The 15,992-nt window shown below is 43.4% G+C and overlaps 1 protein-coding gene across 6 annotated transcripts in view; it reads left to right on the forward strand.

Moving 5' to 3' along the window:
* LOC117535465 (hyaluronan and proteoglycan link protein 1-like) overlaps positions 1–15,992 on the forward strand; it is a 38,670-nt gene extending 22,678 nt beyond the window's left edge. The window contains exons 2-7 of one of the 6 annotated variants that reach the window (XR_004567423.1): positions 2,430–2,551; positions 4,609–4,772; positions 6,089–6,287; positions 8,672–8,974; positions 12,401–13,962; positions 14,010–15,992. Coding sequence is in view for 3 of the 6 variants with exons in the window: in XM_034199922.1 (XP_034055813.1) it covers positions 2,440–2,551; positions 4,609–4,772; positions 6,089–6,287; positions 8,672–8,974; positions 12,401–12,690 (1,068 nt within the window). In the remaining 3 variants the exon portion in view is untranslated. Of the gene's footprint in view, positions 1–1,435; positions 1,486–1,959; positions 2,139–2,429; positions 2,552–4,608; positions 4,773–6,088; positions 6,288–8,671; positions 8,975–12,400 lie in introns of those variants that run through there. The other 5 variants (XR_004567424.1, XR_004567425.1, XM_034199924.1 and 2 more) reach the window with 5 other exon arrangements.

Below are 15,992 nucleotides of genomic sequence, written 5' to 3' on the forward strand. Positions count from 1 at the left end.
CTTTAAAGAGTCCTCTCCTGCTGATGTTCAGGTGTATATCAGTATGTAGTTTCTCTACTTTAAAGAGTCCTCTCCTGCTGATGTTCAGGTGTATATCAGTATGTAGTGTCTCTACTTTAAAGAGTCCTCTCCTGCTGATGTTCAGGTGTATATCAGTATGTAGTGTCTCTACTTTAAAGAGTCCTCTCCTGCTGATGTTCAGGTGTATATCAGTATGTAGTGTCTCTACTTTAAAGAGTCCTCTCCTGAAACCAGAGCCCAGTCTGCTCCGATTGGTTAGCTGGCCGACTCTGCTGTGATTGGTCAACCACTTAAGGATGTCCCGCCCCCTAAATCAATTGTGTCATTGTTAACTGTAACTCTAGTCTAATTGTTGTTGTCATTGAGAAAACAATGATAGCCTCACATGAACACACACACTTCAATACATGTCCTCATGCCCGTATCTGAGAGGAACCATCAGCATGTTTGAGGACAAACAGGTGACGTACACACACACACACACACACACACACACACACACACACAAACACACCTGGCCTATAAAGACTTTGCCTTGTTTACCCTCCGCACAGATGGAGGCTGAGGAATGCTGTCATTGTGGAGGACACACACACACACACCACACACCACGCACACACACACACACACACACACACACACACACACACACACACACACACACACACACACACACACACACACACACACACTGATGATGTCTTGCCCACCTTTAAGCTTTCTGTCATAAACGTCTGAGTGTGTTTGCAGCTAACACCTGCTGGCGCTGCTGCAGGAAGTATTCAGATCCTTATTTAAAGGCACAGTAATTAGGACTCAAACACTCACATAACATCTATTGCTTTGATCACGCCTTAAAAGCATTACGTTTACTGTAATTTAGGAGCTAGACACATGATAATATATATATATATATATATTGAATTATTGCTGGTTGATAGGAAGATATGCAGGATTGCTTCTATTATCATAGATACCCAACAACCAATCAATTATCCAAGCAATCATTTCACCTCCTATTTGGTTTGACCGGTACAATACGACTTCCTTTACTTCCTTTGATCTGGTCCTTTATGTAAACTCTTCATATTTGAATAACTACCTCAGTCAGATACATGTAGTTTAGTAAAGTATGGTAGTTCTCTCTGAAAGCTAGCAGAGCATTCAGTCTCATGAATGGGACTCCTCATGTAAAGTATACTTTAACTTCGTACTTCACTAAATGCTCTCGTTCCTCTCAGGTGGTTTTTGTCCTGCTGCATCACTTCAGCTGCTGCAGAGCCCCCCCCCCCCCCCCCCCTCGTCTTCTTCATCCTCTCATTTCACACTCAGCTGCTCTCACTCCTGCAGAGAACACACACTCAAAGTTACTTTAAACAGGACGTCTTCCCACACACACACACTCTGCCGACTTATTGCTGTCCCGTCCCGAGCTGCGTAACGATTATTCTCAGGCAGGCAGGGGTAAGAAGTGTGTGTGTGTGTGTGTGTGTGTGTGTGTGTGTGTGTGTGCGCTGCAGTTATTCTGCTGACTGCAGGAGCCGGCGCATCAGCAATTGGAAACAGTGAATGAAGATAAGGAAGGGGGGGATCAATCCGAACTACCACACACACACACACACACACACACTTCCTGACACACACTTAAGCCTCAAAAGAAACTAAATAACTTTTCATCCCAAGGACATTCCTCTCTTGTTTTGACCTGTGAAGAAACCCAGTTAGTTATATTTCTGATGTGTTTTACAGCTTAATGTATATTGATGGTGTATTACGTTAGTATTTGTCCTTGTCTTTGTTGCCAGTGGAGCAGCTGTGAGGAAAGAACCATGTCAGACTTGATCGAACAGTAAAGTATTATCACATTGTAAAAACACAATGACCTGATTCAGTGATTTGAATTTCATGTTGGCCCTGGAACCGTTTAGGGGAGGCGAATTCCCTCCCTCTGCTGGGGGTGAGTGTGTAGAGGATGGGCTGCAGCGTGTGTGTGTGTGTGAGAGTATGTGTGTGTGTGTGAATGGAGGGTGACGCTGCACTGTGGCTCAGTCTCTCTGAAGTTGTGGACTGTCAGTGTCAGCGGGACATGTTGGATGACGGGGAGCATTTCCTGCACAGTATGTACTGCATGTGTGTGTGTGTTATATGGTGTGTGTGTGTGTGTCCTCTGTAGTGTGAAGTTCTCTCGGGACGGTTGGTTCGTGCATCGACGACGATTCAATGTGATCTTTGTAACATGCAGAGTTTTATTTTGAGTTCTAATTTGGGTTCTTAAGTGTGTGTGTGTGTGTGTGCAGATTTGTGTGCACTGCAGACAGAAACACTGCTGCGTGCAGATAAATAACTTTCCTTTCTCTGCACCAATGCAACTAAAGTAAAGCTCTTCCTCCTCCTCTTCCTCTCTGCAGTGATCAGAAGATGAAGATGATTCCTGTGCTGATCTGTGCGCTCCTCTCTCTGACTGTCGCCGAAAGCGACTTAGACAAACTGTACCCCGAACTGGAGCACTCCAGAACCATCTATGTCACAGGTGAGTGTGTGTGTGTGTGTGTGTGTGCGTGTGTTGCGTTCCCGACACTCTGCAGTTTATCTGCGGCTCCTCTGAGATAACGCTGCTATGTGGGGGATTATCTGCTCACAGAGATTAGTGGTATCTCTTCACACAGATGAAACTTTGTCAAGATTTTAAACTTTGAGAGGAAGCCGAGGTACAGATGTTTGTTTGTTTGTGTGTGTGTGTGTGTGTGTGTGTGTGTGTGTGTGTGTGTGTGTGTGTGTGTGTGTGTGTACCATTTATCTAGGAATCTGTAATCCTTGTGAGTCAGGGTTACATCTGGTATTCGACCCATGGTGTTGAAACAGGCAGCTATTCTGCTTTTCGTGGTGTTCCCTCTCCTGGTGTGCAAAGGCTAACATCCCTGTGTTGCCTCCAGAGGAAGTTTCTCTCCCGCACACTAACACTCATTATTTAAGAATTAACACCTGACAATATCTGATAGCAACCTCTAACTAATCACTATCTAAAAGTTATTAAAAAGTTAAAAAATAACTAACTACAAATAAAGCTTTTAAACACTTATTTGCCCACTAATGAATAAACAATAACAAACGTATAACTTCCTTCTGCCAGAGTCATATTGCCTTAAACGCAAATATCAACCTACCTTTGACACAGAATCAATTAGCTGTTTGATCACTTACATTGACACACACACACACACACACACACACACACACACACACACACACACATACACACACACACACACACACACACACACACACACGTGCTTACACAGCATACAAAGTGCTGCGGTGGTTAAACAGCCAATCAGAGAGCCTGTTAGTGATGGAGGCTGAAGGTCAGAGATGCTAACGTTAGCGCTCTGTGTGCTGAGACACAGCTGGAGGTATCTAGTGTGTGTACTCTGCAGCAGGACATTATTTAATGTGTACAGGTATGGATTCATCTCACCTTGGTGAAGCTGCACACATGAGAACAAGCAGCTGAGAGTTACTGGGTGTTAAAGGAGTGGTTACACATTGAAAGAAATAGGCCTATTTGCTTTTTCTTTCATGAATGCCAATAATATCTAAAAGATAGGAAGCTAGCATCATTAGCTAAAGTTGAGCTGCTAAAACATGGCACAACAAAATAATGATGAACGTATTAAAGTGTCAATGCTTTGAGCACCAGGAAAATAATATAAATAACATGTATTATTATTATTATTATTAAAGTGCTGTACTCTCTTTCGACTATCTCAGTCAGTATAGCTTTTTATCAACAGCACGTTAGCATTGTCACCGTTAGCACGTTAGCGACCTTACGGAGCCATGAACTTGGCTGCAGACCTAAAATCTTTTTTAGATGTTGACGGAGAAAGGCTCGCTGTTTCCTACTGCTTTCAGTCTTTGTGCTAAGCTAGGTACTTCACATAAGGCGCGTTCACACCGGATTACTTTTACCCGTACTTTTCCAATTTAGTTCCGATAGTGCCTGGAATTTTGCGTTCACACCAAAAAGAGAACTTAGTTCATGAGAACTTTCCCCCCCTGTTCAGTCCCTGCTCGAGAGGTGGGACTATCCTGGGGAGAAAATAACCCATTTCTGATTGGCTGGGCGAATTGCAAACCACGCCCCGTAAAACTCTGAAAAGTGTTTTTAAGGCGCCATTGTATTTGCTGGCATTAGCATTATTAGCATTAGCATTATTAGCATTAGCATTAGCCAGCGCAGAAACGCAGAGAGACTAACTTATGGCAACACAAAAGAAAACATGGGAGCGGTGGAGATGAGGAGGTGTCGGCGTTCTGGTGATTTTATGGGGACTTCCGGCCGGGGACTCCGGGTGGCAGTATACGCCGTGAAGTGGTTTGCGGCCTGCCAGTAAACCCAAAGCAGAAGAAGAAGAAGTGACGTCAGCGGCTTCATTTGCGTAATCTTCCCTCAGGGACTTATTATAAATACTTGGTGTGAAAGCGGCTATCGACGTCAGATTGATATCCATCCTCTAATCTCACTCTTGGAAAAGCTGCAAATGCATTAATTTCTCTCAATGCTGTAATTATGTTGCTGTGTTTCAGAAAACGGGCCTCAGCTGTCGGTGGCGGCAGAACAAATGAAAGTGGTTTCGCGGCGCGGAGGAAACGCTACGTTACCGTGCAAGATCCGAATGGACCAATCAATGACGCCCAGCCGCAAGATGAGGATCAAATGGACCAAGATGACGTCGGACTACCTGAAAGAGGTACCAAGTTACTTTATCAATTATAGAATATCTGCGTTTTATCTTGTAGATCAAACTAACATTTTAATATTTGTTTTATTTGGAATTAGGGTCTCCATTTTGTTGATGTTTTGAGCTCAGCATGCTAAAGTGAAGCCAGTAAATGCACGTAACCTTTCCTTTGCTGACTGCAGAAGACCACAATGTTTAGTGCATTAATTGACAGTCGGTCAAAGTTATGCACACAGAAACCTAGCAATACACCTATATAAAGAAATAATAAAAACATTTAGAAATGGATAAACAATGGATGTTGCAAAACATTGAATATAATCAGAATTGGCAATTTTACATCTTGTTTTTTGTACGAATGAAACAAGAAATATCTGCCATGTTAGATATAGTTAGCTTTCATGTTTCACTTCTTATGCTAAGCTAAGCTAATGGGATTTAGTTTGTAGCCTTGTAATGTCCAGACAGATATGAGAGAGGTGTCACATCTGCTCATCCAATTTTCCACCAAAAAGCAAACTTCCCAAATTGTCAAATTTCTAGTTTAAACTCTAAGTTAGACATTTGTTTTGAAAATGTGGAATGTGCCTCTCTACCGTAGGTTTATCTTATACACAAATTAGAACGCCAAGGTGTTTCCATAAGTGAAAAAGGATTTAAATCAGAATTGAAAAGCGTATTTCTTGGCTCTAGCTTCAGCTGTACGCCAAGTTTTGTTATTATTATTATTTTAAAAAATGACGTTTTTCCTTCATCCGACAAACAAACACACACACACACACACACACACACACACACACACACACACACACACACACACACACACACACACACACACACACACACACATACCATGTATACATCACTTCAGGGGACATTACATTGACTTACGTGCATTTCCTGGAGACTTATCCTAACCTTAACCATAACCAACACATGCCTAACCCTAACCCTTACCCTAACCCTAACCAAGTCTTCACCCTAAAATTAATGATTCCCCTTATGGGGACCTCCATTTTGTCCCCATAAGGGAGGCGAGTCCCCACACGTGACTGTGTAAACAGATTTAGGTCCCCACAAGTATAGTAATGCTAGGCCACACACACACACACACACACACACACACACACACACACACACACACACACACACACACACACACACACACACACACACACACACACACACACACACACACACACACACACACACACATACACACACACACACACACACACACACACACACACACACACACACACACACACACACACAGGTAAGGATGTTGGAATAACACTCACGGATGTTTCTCCGTCTTCCTGCAGGTGGATGTTTTCGTGGCCATGGATTACCACAAGAGGAGTTACGGGAGTTTCCACGGTCGCGTCCACCTGCAGAGCTCGTCTCCGATGGACGCCTCTCTGGTCATCACCGAGATCACCCTGGAGGATTATGGGAGGTATAAATGTGAAGTGATCGACGGGCTGGAGGACGGGACGGTGGTGGTGTCTCTGGATCTGGAAGGTAGATCAAAAATACGATTTTAAATGTAAAAATATCAAGATGTTTTTTACTTGAGTGTATTAAGTGAGACAACAGGACAATCAAAGTCAAAGTCAACTTTAATGTCAATCTTTCAGTTTGTGTGTACAGAGAGATCGAAATACCGTTTACCACAATCCCGAATACAAATATACAAATATGTATAAGAATATGTATATCCTATACACAATCAACAGACACATTTATACATATGCACACATTAAGACATACATCAATAACAGTCACTTCAATATGTTTCAATGAGACCTTAGAAAAGAAGAAAACCAAGATATTTAGGATTTCAAATTATATTTTAGGTAAACAGAATAGTATATCAATAGTGCATCTATACTGCATTAAAAAAAGAGCACAACAAAAGAAAATGTAGACACCTATAATACAATATCCTTTATTATAAAGCGCATTATAACATTGTCGTCCTTCTAGTCATCCCCATTGTACTTTTTTTTTACCAGTAATCCGTCTTTTTCTATGTAACTGTAAGCGAATACAGTTACCTTTACTTTGTATCCTGACTGCGTACGACATGTAATCCATTTCTCCCAGAGCCTGGTTAGACGTCATTGCTCTGTGACGCTGCAGACTAAATTTAGCAGCGACGCTCGGGGGAAAGTCAGGAGTGTGTTCCGTGAGCAAGAAGTAATGGAATAAAAAGTGTGTGTGTGTGTGTGTGTGTGTGTGAGTGTGGTCTAGCATTACTATACTTGTGGGGACCTAAATCTGTTTACACAGTCACGTGTGGGGACTCGCCTCCCTTATGGGGACAAATTGGAGGTCCCCATGAGGGGGATCATTAATTTTAGGGTGAAGACCTCGTTAGGTTTAGGATTAGGGTTAGGCATGTGTTGGTTCTGGTTAAGGTTAGGATAAGTCTCCAGGAAATGCATGTAAGTCAATGTAATGTCCCCTGAAGTAATGTATACATGGTATGTGTGTGTGTGTGTGTGTGCATGAGTGTGTCTGTGTGAGTGTCTGTGTGAGTGTGTTTGTCTGTGTGAGTGTGTGTGTGTCTGTGTGAGTGTGTGTGTGTGTCCTGTGTGAGTGTGTGTGTGTCTGTGTGAGTGTGTGTGTGTGTGAGTGTGTGTGTGAGTGTCTGTGTGAGTGTGTTTGTCTGTGTGAGTGTGTTTGTCTGTGTGAGTGTGTGTGTGTGTGTGTGTGAGTGTGTGTGTGAGTGTCTGTGTGAGTGTGTTTGTCTGTGTGAGTGTGTTTGTCTGTGTGAGTGTGTGTGTGTGTGTGTGTGTGAGTGAGTGTGTGTGTGTGTGTGTGTGTGTGTGTGTGTGTGTGTGTGTGTGTGTGTGTGAGAGTCACAGCAGCCATCAGCGTCTGAAGCCAAGAAGTGCTGGCAGCAGCTGACGGAGAAACAGCAAACACAGCGAGAGACTTTCTGTCATCAGGTTAAATAACTAAACTCAAACCCTGAGGATGCGTCTTTGTACGAGGAGCCACGAGGTTCCTTGTCAGTATTTGTGACTTTGAAATCACGGTTCATTGAACAACACTGAGATTTAAAGCTCTCCTATCAGGCAAAAGGCACTTTTTGATGTCTTTTATACATAAATATGTGTCCCCGGTGTTTAATGGTATTTTGAGCAAAACACTTCATAGACATGGTTTTATCTGAGACCTATAATAAATAAAGGAGAATGTATTCTTGTATTAATATCACTCCATGAGCATAATGCGTTACATAGTTGATCTGTTCATTAAGGCTGTCTTTTCTAAAAGGGTCTTGATGTCTCCAGCAGTGTTTCTCAAACGACTTAACCAAGGACTTAACCAATAAAAAAACACTCTCGGACCACCTAACTCCACAAATATCCAAAATCACATCGTTTTTCTAGAACAGATTATAAATCGCCTGAAAATGGTACAAACAAGTGGCAACATGTGTGATGAAGGTGTTGCACTGGGCTATATCATGCAATCAAAAGTGAAACTTAAACTCGCTCCATTGCGGAGATATTCCCGCGAGAGTGCGGAAAACTTAAATTTATTTATTTATTTCAAATGTGAAATTGTACCAATATACTCACGGACCACTAGGGGGTGCTCACGGAACACCAGCGGACCACACTTTGAGAAGCACTGCTCTACAGTGAACAGACTGTAACATTTAAAATACATTTCAATAAAACAAAGTCTAAATTGCAAGATGTTTTCTTTTAACCCTGAATAGGTACTGTAGGAAAAGAAAAAGTAAAAAATTGGAATGAACTTTTTTCCTCGGTTCCCAGGAGGATACGCCTAAAAATAGAATAATAGGAGACCTTTAACAAGCCTTACTTTAAAAGTGCTGGAGATACACTTCTTACTTCTTGCTGACACACATCCTGTCTCCCCTCCAGGTGTCGTCTTCCCGTACTACCCTCGCCTCGGCCGCTACAACCTGAACTTCTACGACGCTGAGCGGGCGTGCCGGGATCAGGACGCCGTGGTGGCTTCGTTCGATCAGCTGTACGACGCGTGGCGAGGGAAACTGGACTGGTGCAACGCCGGCTGGCTGAGCGACGGCTCGGTTCAGTATCCCATCACTAACCCTCGGGAACCCTGCGGTGGAAAGAACATCGCGCCGGGCGTCCGAAACTACGGCCTGAGAGACAAAGACAAGAACCACTATGACGTGTTCTGCTTCACCTCCCACTACAAAGGTGTGTGTGTGTGTGTGTGTGTGTGTGTGTGTGTGTGTGTGTGTGTGTGTGTGTGTGTTTACCATCATTTAACCAATGCATTGTCCAATTTCACATAGTAGGCTAAATGAGAGTTCTAAATAGTTGCGTTTGTGTAGGTATTTTAGAAAATGCAGTTGTGTTTGCACCTTGGTTCAGCGCAAACGAGAGGTGCAGTGATGAGTTGGGGGTGCTAATGAGCCATAGAAGCTAACTTATATTTAATAATATCAGACTGTATTTGCAGAGAACCTTTTATATTAGAGTTGCAGTCGAGTGCTTCACAGTAGAGAATTGACATCTCTTAAAAATTCACATAAAACTGACATCACATATATTTACAAGTAAAAGACATACAAATAAACATAACATAATATGAGCATAGAATAGAAGTAAAAATAAATTAGATTGAAAGTTACAACGATTTGGAAGAGCAGAAGGAAAGGTTCTCCAAAGATCTGGCCCAGAACCAGGAGAGCTGGGAGACCAAGTTAGGTTTGGTGGAGACCAAATTAAAAGAGGTGACTCAGCAGAAGCACGACCTGGCCGAGAAACAGCTGAGCTGGGAGAAGGAACAGGAAGAGGTTCAGGCTGAATTAAAAATGGCAGAGGATGAGAAAAAGGACTCGGCCAAGAAGAACCTGAGCCTGGAGAAGGAAGTCCAACTGAAGGAGAGGCCGGTGAAGCAGCTGGAGAACCATTTGGATGAGCAGAAGAAGAGGTTCTCCAAAGACCTGGCCCAGAACCAGGAGAGCTGGGAGACCAAGGTCCATCTGACGGAGACACGATGGAAGCAGGAGGAGGAGCAGAGGGACGACCTGGCTCAGGGACAGCTGAGCTGGGAGACCAAGGTCCATCTGACGGAGACACGATGGAAGCAGGAGGAGGAGCAGAGGGACGACCTGGCTCAGGGACAGCTGAGCTGGGAGACCAAGGTCTATCTGACGGAGACACGATGGAAGCAGGAGGAGGAGCAGAGGGACGACCTGGCTCAGGGACAGCTGAGCTGGGAGAACAAGGTCCATCTGACGGAGACACGATGGAAGCAGGTGGAGGAGCAGAGGGACGACCTGGCTCAGGGACAGCTGAGCTGGGAGAACAAGGTCCATCTGACGGAGACACGATGGAAGCAGGAGGAGGAGCAGAGGGACGACCTGGCTCAGGGACAGCTGAGCTGGGAGACCAAGGTCCATCTGACGGAGACACGATGGAAGCAGGAGGAGGAGCAGAAGGACGACCTGGCTCAGGGACAGCTGAGCTGGGAGACCAAGGTCCATCTGACGGAGACACGATGGAAGCAGGAGGAGGAGCAGAGGGACGACCTGGCTCAGGGACAGCTGAGCTGGGAGAACAAGGTCCATCTGACGGAGACACGATGGAAGCAGGAGGAGGAGCAGAGGGACGACCTGGCTCAGGGACAGCTGAGCTGGGAGAACAAGGTCCATCTGATGGAGACACGATGGAAGCAGGTGGAGGAGCAGAGGGACGATCTGGCTCAGGGACAGCTGAGCTGGGAGACCAAGGTCCATCTGACGGAGACACGATGGAAGCAGGAGGAGCAGAGGGACGATCTGGCTCAGGGACAGCTGGAGGAGGAGAAGAAGCTGCTGGAGGACCTCTGTCTTCACAAGAAGAACAAGAGCAGAGAGTTCTTCTCCCGCAGGAAGGACACTGAGGACAGTCTCCTTGCAGAAGATGAAGGGCAAGATGCTAGAGAAGGAGATGAGGAAGAAATCAAAGAGGGAGGAAGCTGAGGGGAGAAACAGCGCCTCAAAAGAGACGAAGACGACGGAGGCTGGACAACAGTAACTCGCTCTTCCTCCTCCTCCTCTTCCTCCTCCACTCCCCTCACCTCCTTCCTCCTGCCTCACCCGCCTCCTCCCTTCACCTTTTTCTCATGTAGGGTTTTCTCCTGGAATTCAGGTTTTACAGCAATTCAAATAGGATTGACCAAAAAACATGAAGTCCCTCCTCCATTTAGCTCACCTCCTTCCTCCTAACTTACCCCCTCTCACCTCACACATAGTTTTCACAATACAATTAGGATACAATTAGGATACAATTAGGATTACAATTAAGATACAATTAGGATACAATTATGATTACAATTAGGATACAATTAGGATTACAATTAGGATACAATTAGGATACAATTAAGATACAATTAGGATACAATTAGGATACAATTAGCATTACAATCAGGATACAATTAGGATTAGGATTACAAAGACATGATTTAAAAAATAAAAATCTAATTGTATATGTGTGTTCCTCACTGTGTAAACATGTACAGTATACATTCATTACTGTTCCACATGTTGGTTACTAAAGTACTTTTATTTATTCAATTCTCAACATTTTCATAAATAAAACTACCCGTGGTAGGAAATAGAAGATGTTTGTACGGATACTTCTTGGTGTTTTTATATTTGTTTCACTGTACGTTCAATTCCATTATTTAGTTGTTGTTTTTGAACAAATGCAATGAACTTATAAATCTCTACATCCCTCAAAGCTGCTGGCCTTACAACACAAACATTTTAGACCTCACTTTAGTAAACATGCGTAAATATTATTTGCAAAACGTTGGTCAAATCCTGCATGATGGTCCCTGGGTTTTACTAACACATACTTTATATATCATGAGAAGTAGGAACATTTCTCAACCCATAAATGGACACTAAACACGTTAATCAAAACCCACATTTAAAATCACCTAATTTTGGTATGGAAAATTGTACATCTAAAAGAAGTACAATATTTGCCTTTGAGATTAAGTGATTTCGAAAAGTATATTTTTATTTTATACTTAAGTATATTGTAGTTTTGTTTAGCCCTGAGCCCAGGATTAGCTGAAAAGAATCCAGGAAGTTTATTTACAAATTAACAGCATTTAATTAAACAATGATACAATGAAATTGCAAAATGGTGGCTCTCCGTCCACTACCCTTGATGGACAGCTGGGGAAGAGACCGGCTTCCTGCTGGCTTCTAATTTCATCAACTTTCTGTGAGGCCCCGCCCCATATATTTAAAATGTCTCCAGTACCGTTAACAATACAAATAACGTCGGAGCTGATCCACGGCCTTTCAAAATGCCCCAGGGCCCGTTTCGGTACCCATCCCTTCGTTGATCTCTGGTCTCTGAGCCTAATAACACAAAAGCAGAGGACAGCATTGAGAAGGTGCAGCACAGAGCAAGAGTTAGCTAAAAGGCTAAAGGGAACAGATATGTGTTGAGCTTTCTTTTATAGACTTCCACGGAGCAGGACTCCCGGATGTCTGTAGGTATTTTGTCCCATAGCTTTGGGGCATGATTGGCGAAGGCTTCATCACCAAACTTCTTCTTTCTTTTAAGTTAAAACAAAGTTATGTGTCATTGTGTTTACGAGCCCTTGTCTTTTTGCAGGGCGGTTCTACTACCTGATCCACCCATCTAAGCTGACCTACGACGAGGCGGTCCAAGCGTGTCAGAAAGACGGCGCTCAGATCGCCAAAGTGGGCCAGATGTACGCCGCCTGGAAGCTTCTGGGCTTCGACCGCTGTGACGCGGGATGGCTCGCTGACGGCAGCGTTCGATACCCCATCTCTAACCCCCGGCGCCGCTGCAGCCCAACGGAGGCCGCCGTACGATTCAGCGGCTTCCCCGACAAAAAGCACAAGCTGTACGGAGTGTACTGCTTCAAGGGCCAACACTGAGCTACAAACACACACACACACACACACACACACACACACACACACACACACACACACACACACACACACACATACACACACACAGGAGGAATTTCGAACAAACTGTGATGCTTTATTTCAGTGGTTCCCAACCTAGGGGTAGTTGAGGGGATTGCAGGGGGATTGCAATATGTAGTATTTCCACGCATAAAACATTTGTAAAATACATTTTCGTAAGCCTGGTGTCCGTGGTAACAGTTCCTCCCTGGTGTTTATTGTAACCAGTGTTGGGGTAGTTACTCAAAAGAAGTAATGCATTACACATTATTAGTAACTTTACTTTGGATTACTCTGTAGCCTGAGATGCACCATGAAAAGAATATAAAGTGAAACATCATTTATGCTCAGATCAGCTGTACACTCTGTGTCTGGTCAGAGACAAACTAGATCTACCGGTACCGTGGCTGCAGAACTGCTTTAGGAGAGACACGTGAAAGAAAACAAAAACGGCTAACACTAATACATTTCTCATGGATTTAGATCTGATGATCCACCGCAGCCACAGTGGTTTTTAAGCCTTGCAAATAATGATATGAAGCCAGCCTACCTGCAGCGGCACCAGAGCTCCAAACACGGGACACAAGGTTGGGTAAAATACAACAACAAAGGGTTTATTTAACACAAATGTAGGTGAATCTTCATTTACAGATTGGCGACTAGCTCAAGGGATTCACGAGTCAAACAAAGGTTGGGAACCACTGCTTTAGTTCATGGAAACCTTGCATTGTAATGTGGGATCAACACATAGTTTACACATATTTAATGTTCTTATTATTGAATCAAGGCGAGGGTGGGAAGATATCACAGCTAACCCTAAAACAACGGACAATCGAAAAGAAAAGGACACGTCTGAACTGAGTTTCACAGCAACTCCATGTCCGACGGAAACTTTGGGCACTTATCTTGTTCTGTTCAAGACCGACACAAAGAGTCACATCCTGAGGTCATCAGGTAGGAAATCAAGCCCTACACAAAGAGTCACATCATGAGGTCATCAGGTAGGAAATCAAGCCCGACACAAAGAGTCACATCCTGAGGTCATCAGGTAGGAAATCAAGCCCTACACAAAGAGTCACATCCTGAGGTCATCAGGTAGGAAATCAAGACCGACACAAAGAGTCACATCCTGAGGTCATCAGGTAGGAAATCAAGCCCTACACAAAGAGTCACATCATGAGGTCATCAGGTAGGAAATCAAGCCCTACACAAAGAATCACATCATGAGGTCATCAGGTAGGAAATCAAGCCCTACACAAAGAGTCACATCCTGAGGTCATCAGGAAGGAAATCAAGACCTACACAACTAAAAAATGATCTTCTCCGTCCCTACGTAACAAGGTGCTACTACTGGTGCTTTGTACTTCATCACACCATCCAGTATTTTATGTTTTTATACAACCGTGTTGGACCGAACATCGCCACCTAAACAAGGAAAGAATCCAACATTTGTTTATGTTTTTTCTAAGTGGTTAGGATGTTAGTATCTAGGAATGTGCTTCTGTTTATGACTATTTGTTGATATACTGTAGACATTATTTTCTTTGTCCAAACTATCCAAGTCTCTTTGGTTTACATAACATAACGACAGTGGTAAAAATAAAGTATGACATTTGCACTGAAGGCGATGTAGACAAACAGTCGCTGTGCAGAAATAGAAAACGCCTGGCATGATTAGAAACCGTTGAGTGTGGCTTCATCTTAGCATGACTTAGCACCGTCAGTGCAGATCTACACACGATATATATCTATCTAGCGCCTTGAAAACTGCTATTTTTGATACAGATACTGTAGTTTCTTATAGTGAAAGAGCATTAGTGACCTCCGCACTCGGTGCGTAACTCCATATGAATGTTTCTGTGCAGGAATCACTTGTTATATCTTCTGATTGGAAAGTTTTGCTGCCAAAACTTGAAGTGGCTGCAAAACTCATTCCAACATATTCAAAGTAAAATGTTCAAATTGCATGAATTTTGAATCTTCACGTTGTACGATATCGTGCCACCTTTAAAATTTGCTAGATGCACAATCAAGTGTCCAGAAGACATTTGAGTCTCAACCATAACTCATAAAGTTTGGACTCAATATATTTTGTTGACTAAACCCATAAAAGACCAAACAAAAGGGGACACTGTATTTGCTCCAACAGCAGATTAAGATTCACCCTCTTCACGACATTGTTGTTGATTCACGGAGTTACGAAGGGTGAGCTGAGGTCACGGATGGGATCGGGCCAGATGCTGAGTGTTCGGCTCATTGATCGCTATCTGAGCTCTGCAGAGACCCAGCGGGCCGGCAGCCAACCTGCAAACACCAAGCGGTCTTCCATGTAAGGGTATCAGAGAAGTGCACGTTGATCAGGAATGAGCTCACTGTACGCAGTCCGGACAGGTCATCATCTCTGCTTGGCTTCAAATTGGACAAGCCACTGGACTATCGGACACTCTTATCTCCGCAGAACTGCTGCACACGTTATGTAATGATTAGACAGGGTGGGAAGTGAAAAGGTGATTTCACAGAACCGCAGCTGAAGGGTCTGCTGCAGGCTTGCACAACTAAGAGATGTTTCCTTTTACTTGTGTTATTGGAAGTTTAAACAGTTTGCAAACAGTGTTAAGTGTCAGTTTATTTAACGGATGGTTTGACATTGTTAAGAGTGCAACCTCTCTGCAAAAGACGTGAGAAAATGCCTGCTTTTGCCTGAGAAAAAAGTTGATTCTTCTCACTCCCTGTAAAGATAGAACATTTAGTTTTTACTTGTGTACAGATTAAAGAAATGGACAATAAGTACAATTCAGAAAGACAGATTGACACCAAAGTTGATTCTGTCTGTGTTAAATATGAGGCTAAAACCAGCAGCTGATTAGCTAGCCTAGCTCTTTCCAACGGTAACAATATCCACATATCAGTAGCTCTAATGTCTACAAATTACATTGGGAAGAAAAATGTTAGTTGATAGGCTTTAGAAGTGCTGGTCGGGGCATTTTTAAAACGTTTGGCTAGCTGTTTCTCCTTGTTTCCAGTGTCTTTGCTAAGCTAAGCTAACCTGCTGGATCCAGCTTCATAATTAGCATACACATGAGAGTATATTTACGTTCACTTTGTACGTATTTCTTATAATGTCAAGCTATTCTTTAAAAGCTTAAAATAATCTGTTGCCTGTTATCTTTTCTGTACAATCTGACCGATGCTTATACCTGCAGCTTGCAAGAAAAACCTTAGGGACCCAAAGACAAAAGGACAATAAAACCGATCATAAAACACGA

Source organism: Gymnodraco acuticeps, unplaced genomic scaffold (genome assembly GCF_902827175.1).
Source record: "Gymnodraco acuticeps unplaced genomic scaffold, fGymAcu1.1, whole genome shotgun sequence".
In the NCBI taxonomy this organism is placed as follows: domain Eukaryota; kingdom Metazoa; phylum Chordata; class Actinopteri; order Perciformes; family Bathydraconidae; genus Gymnodraco; species Gymnodraco acuticeps.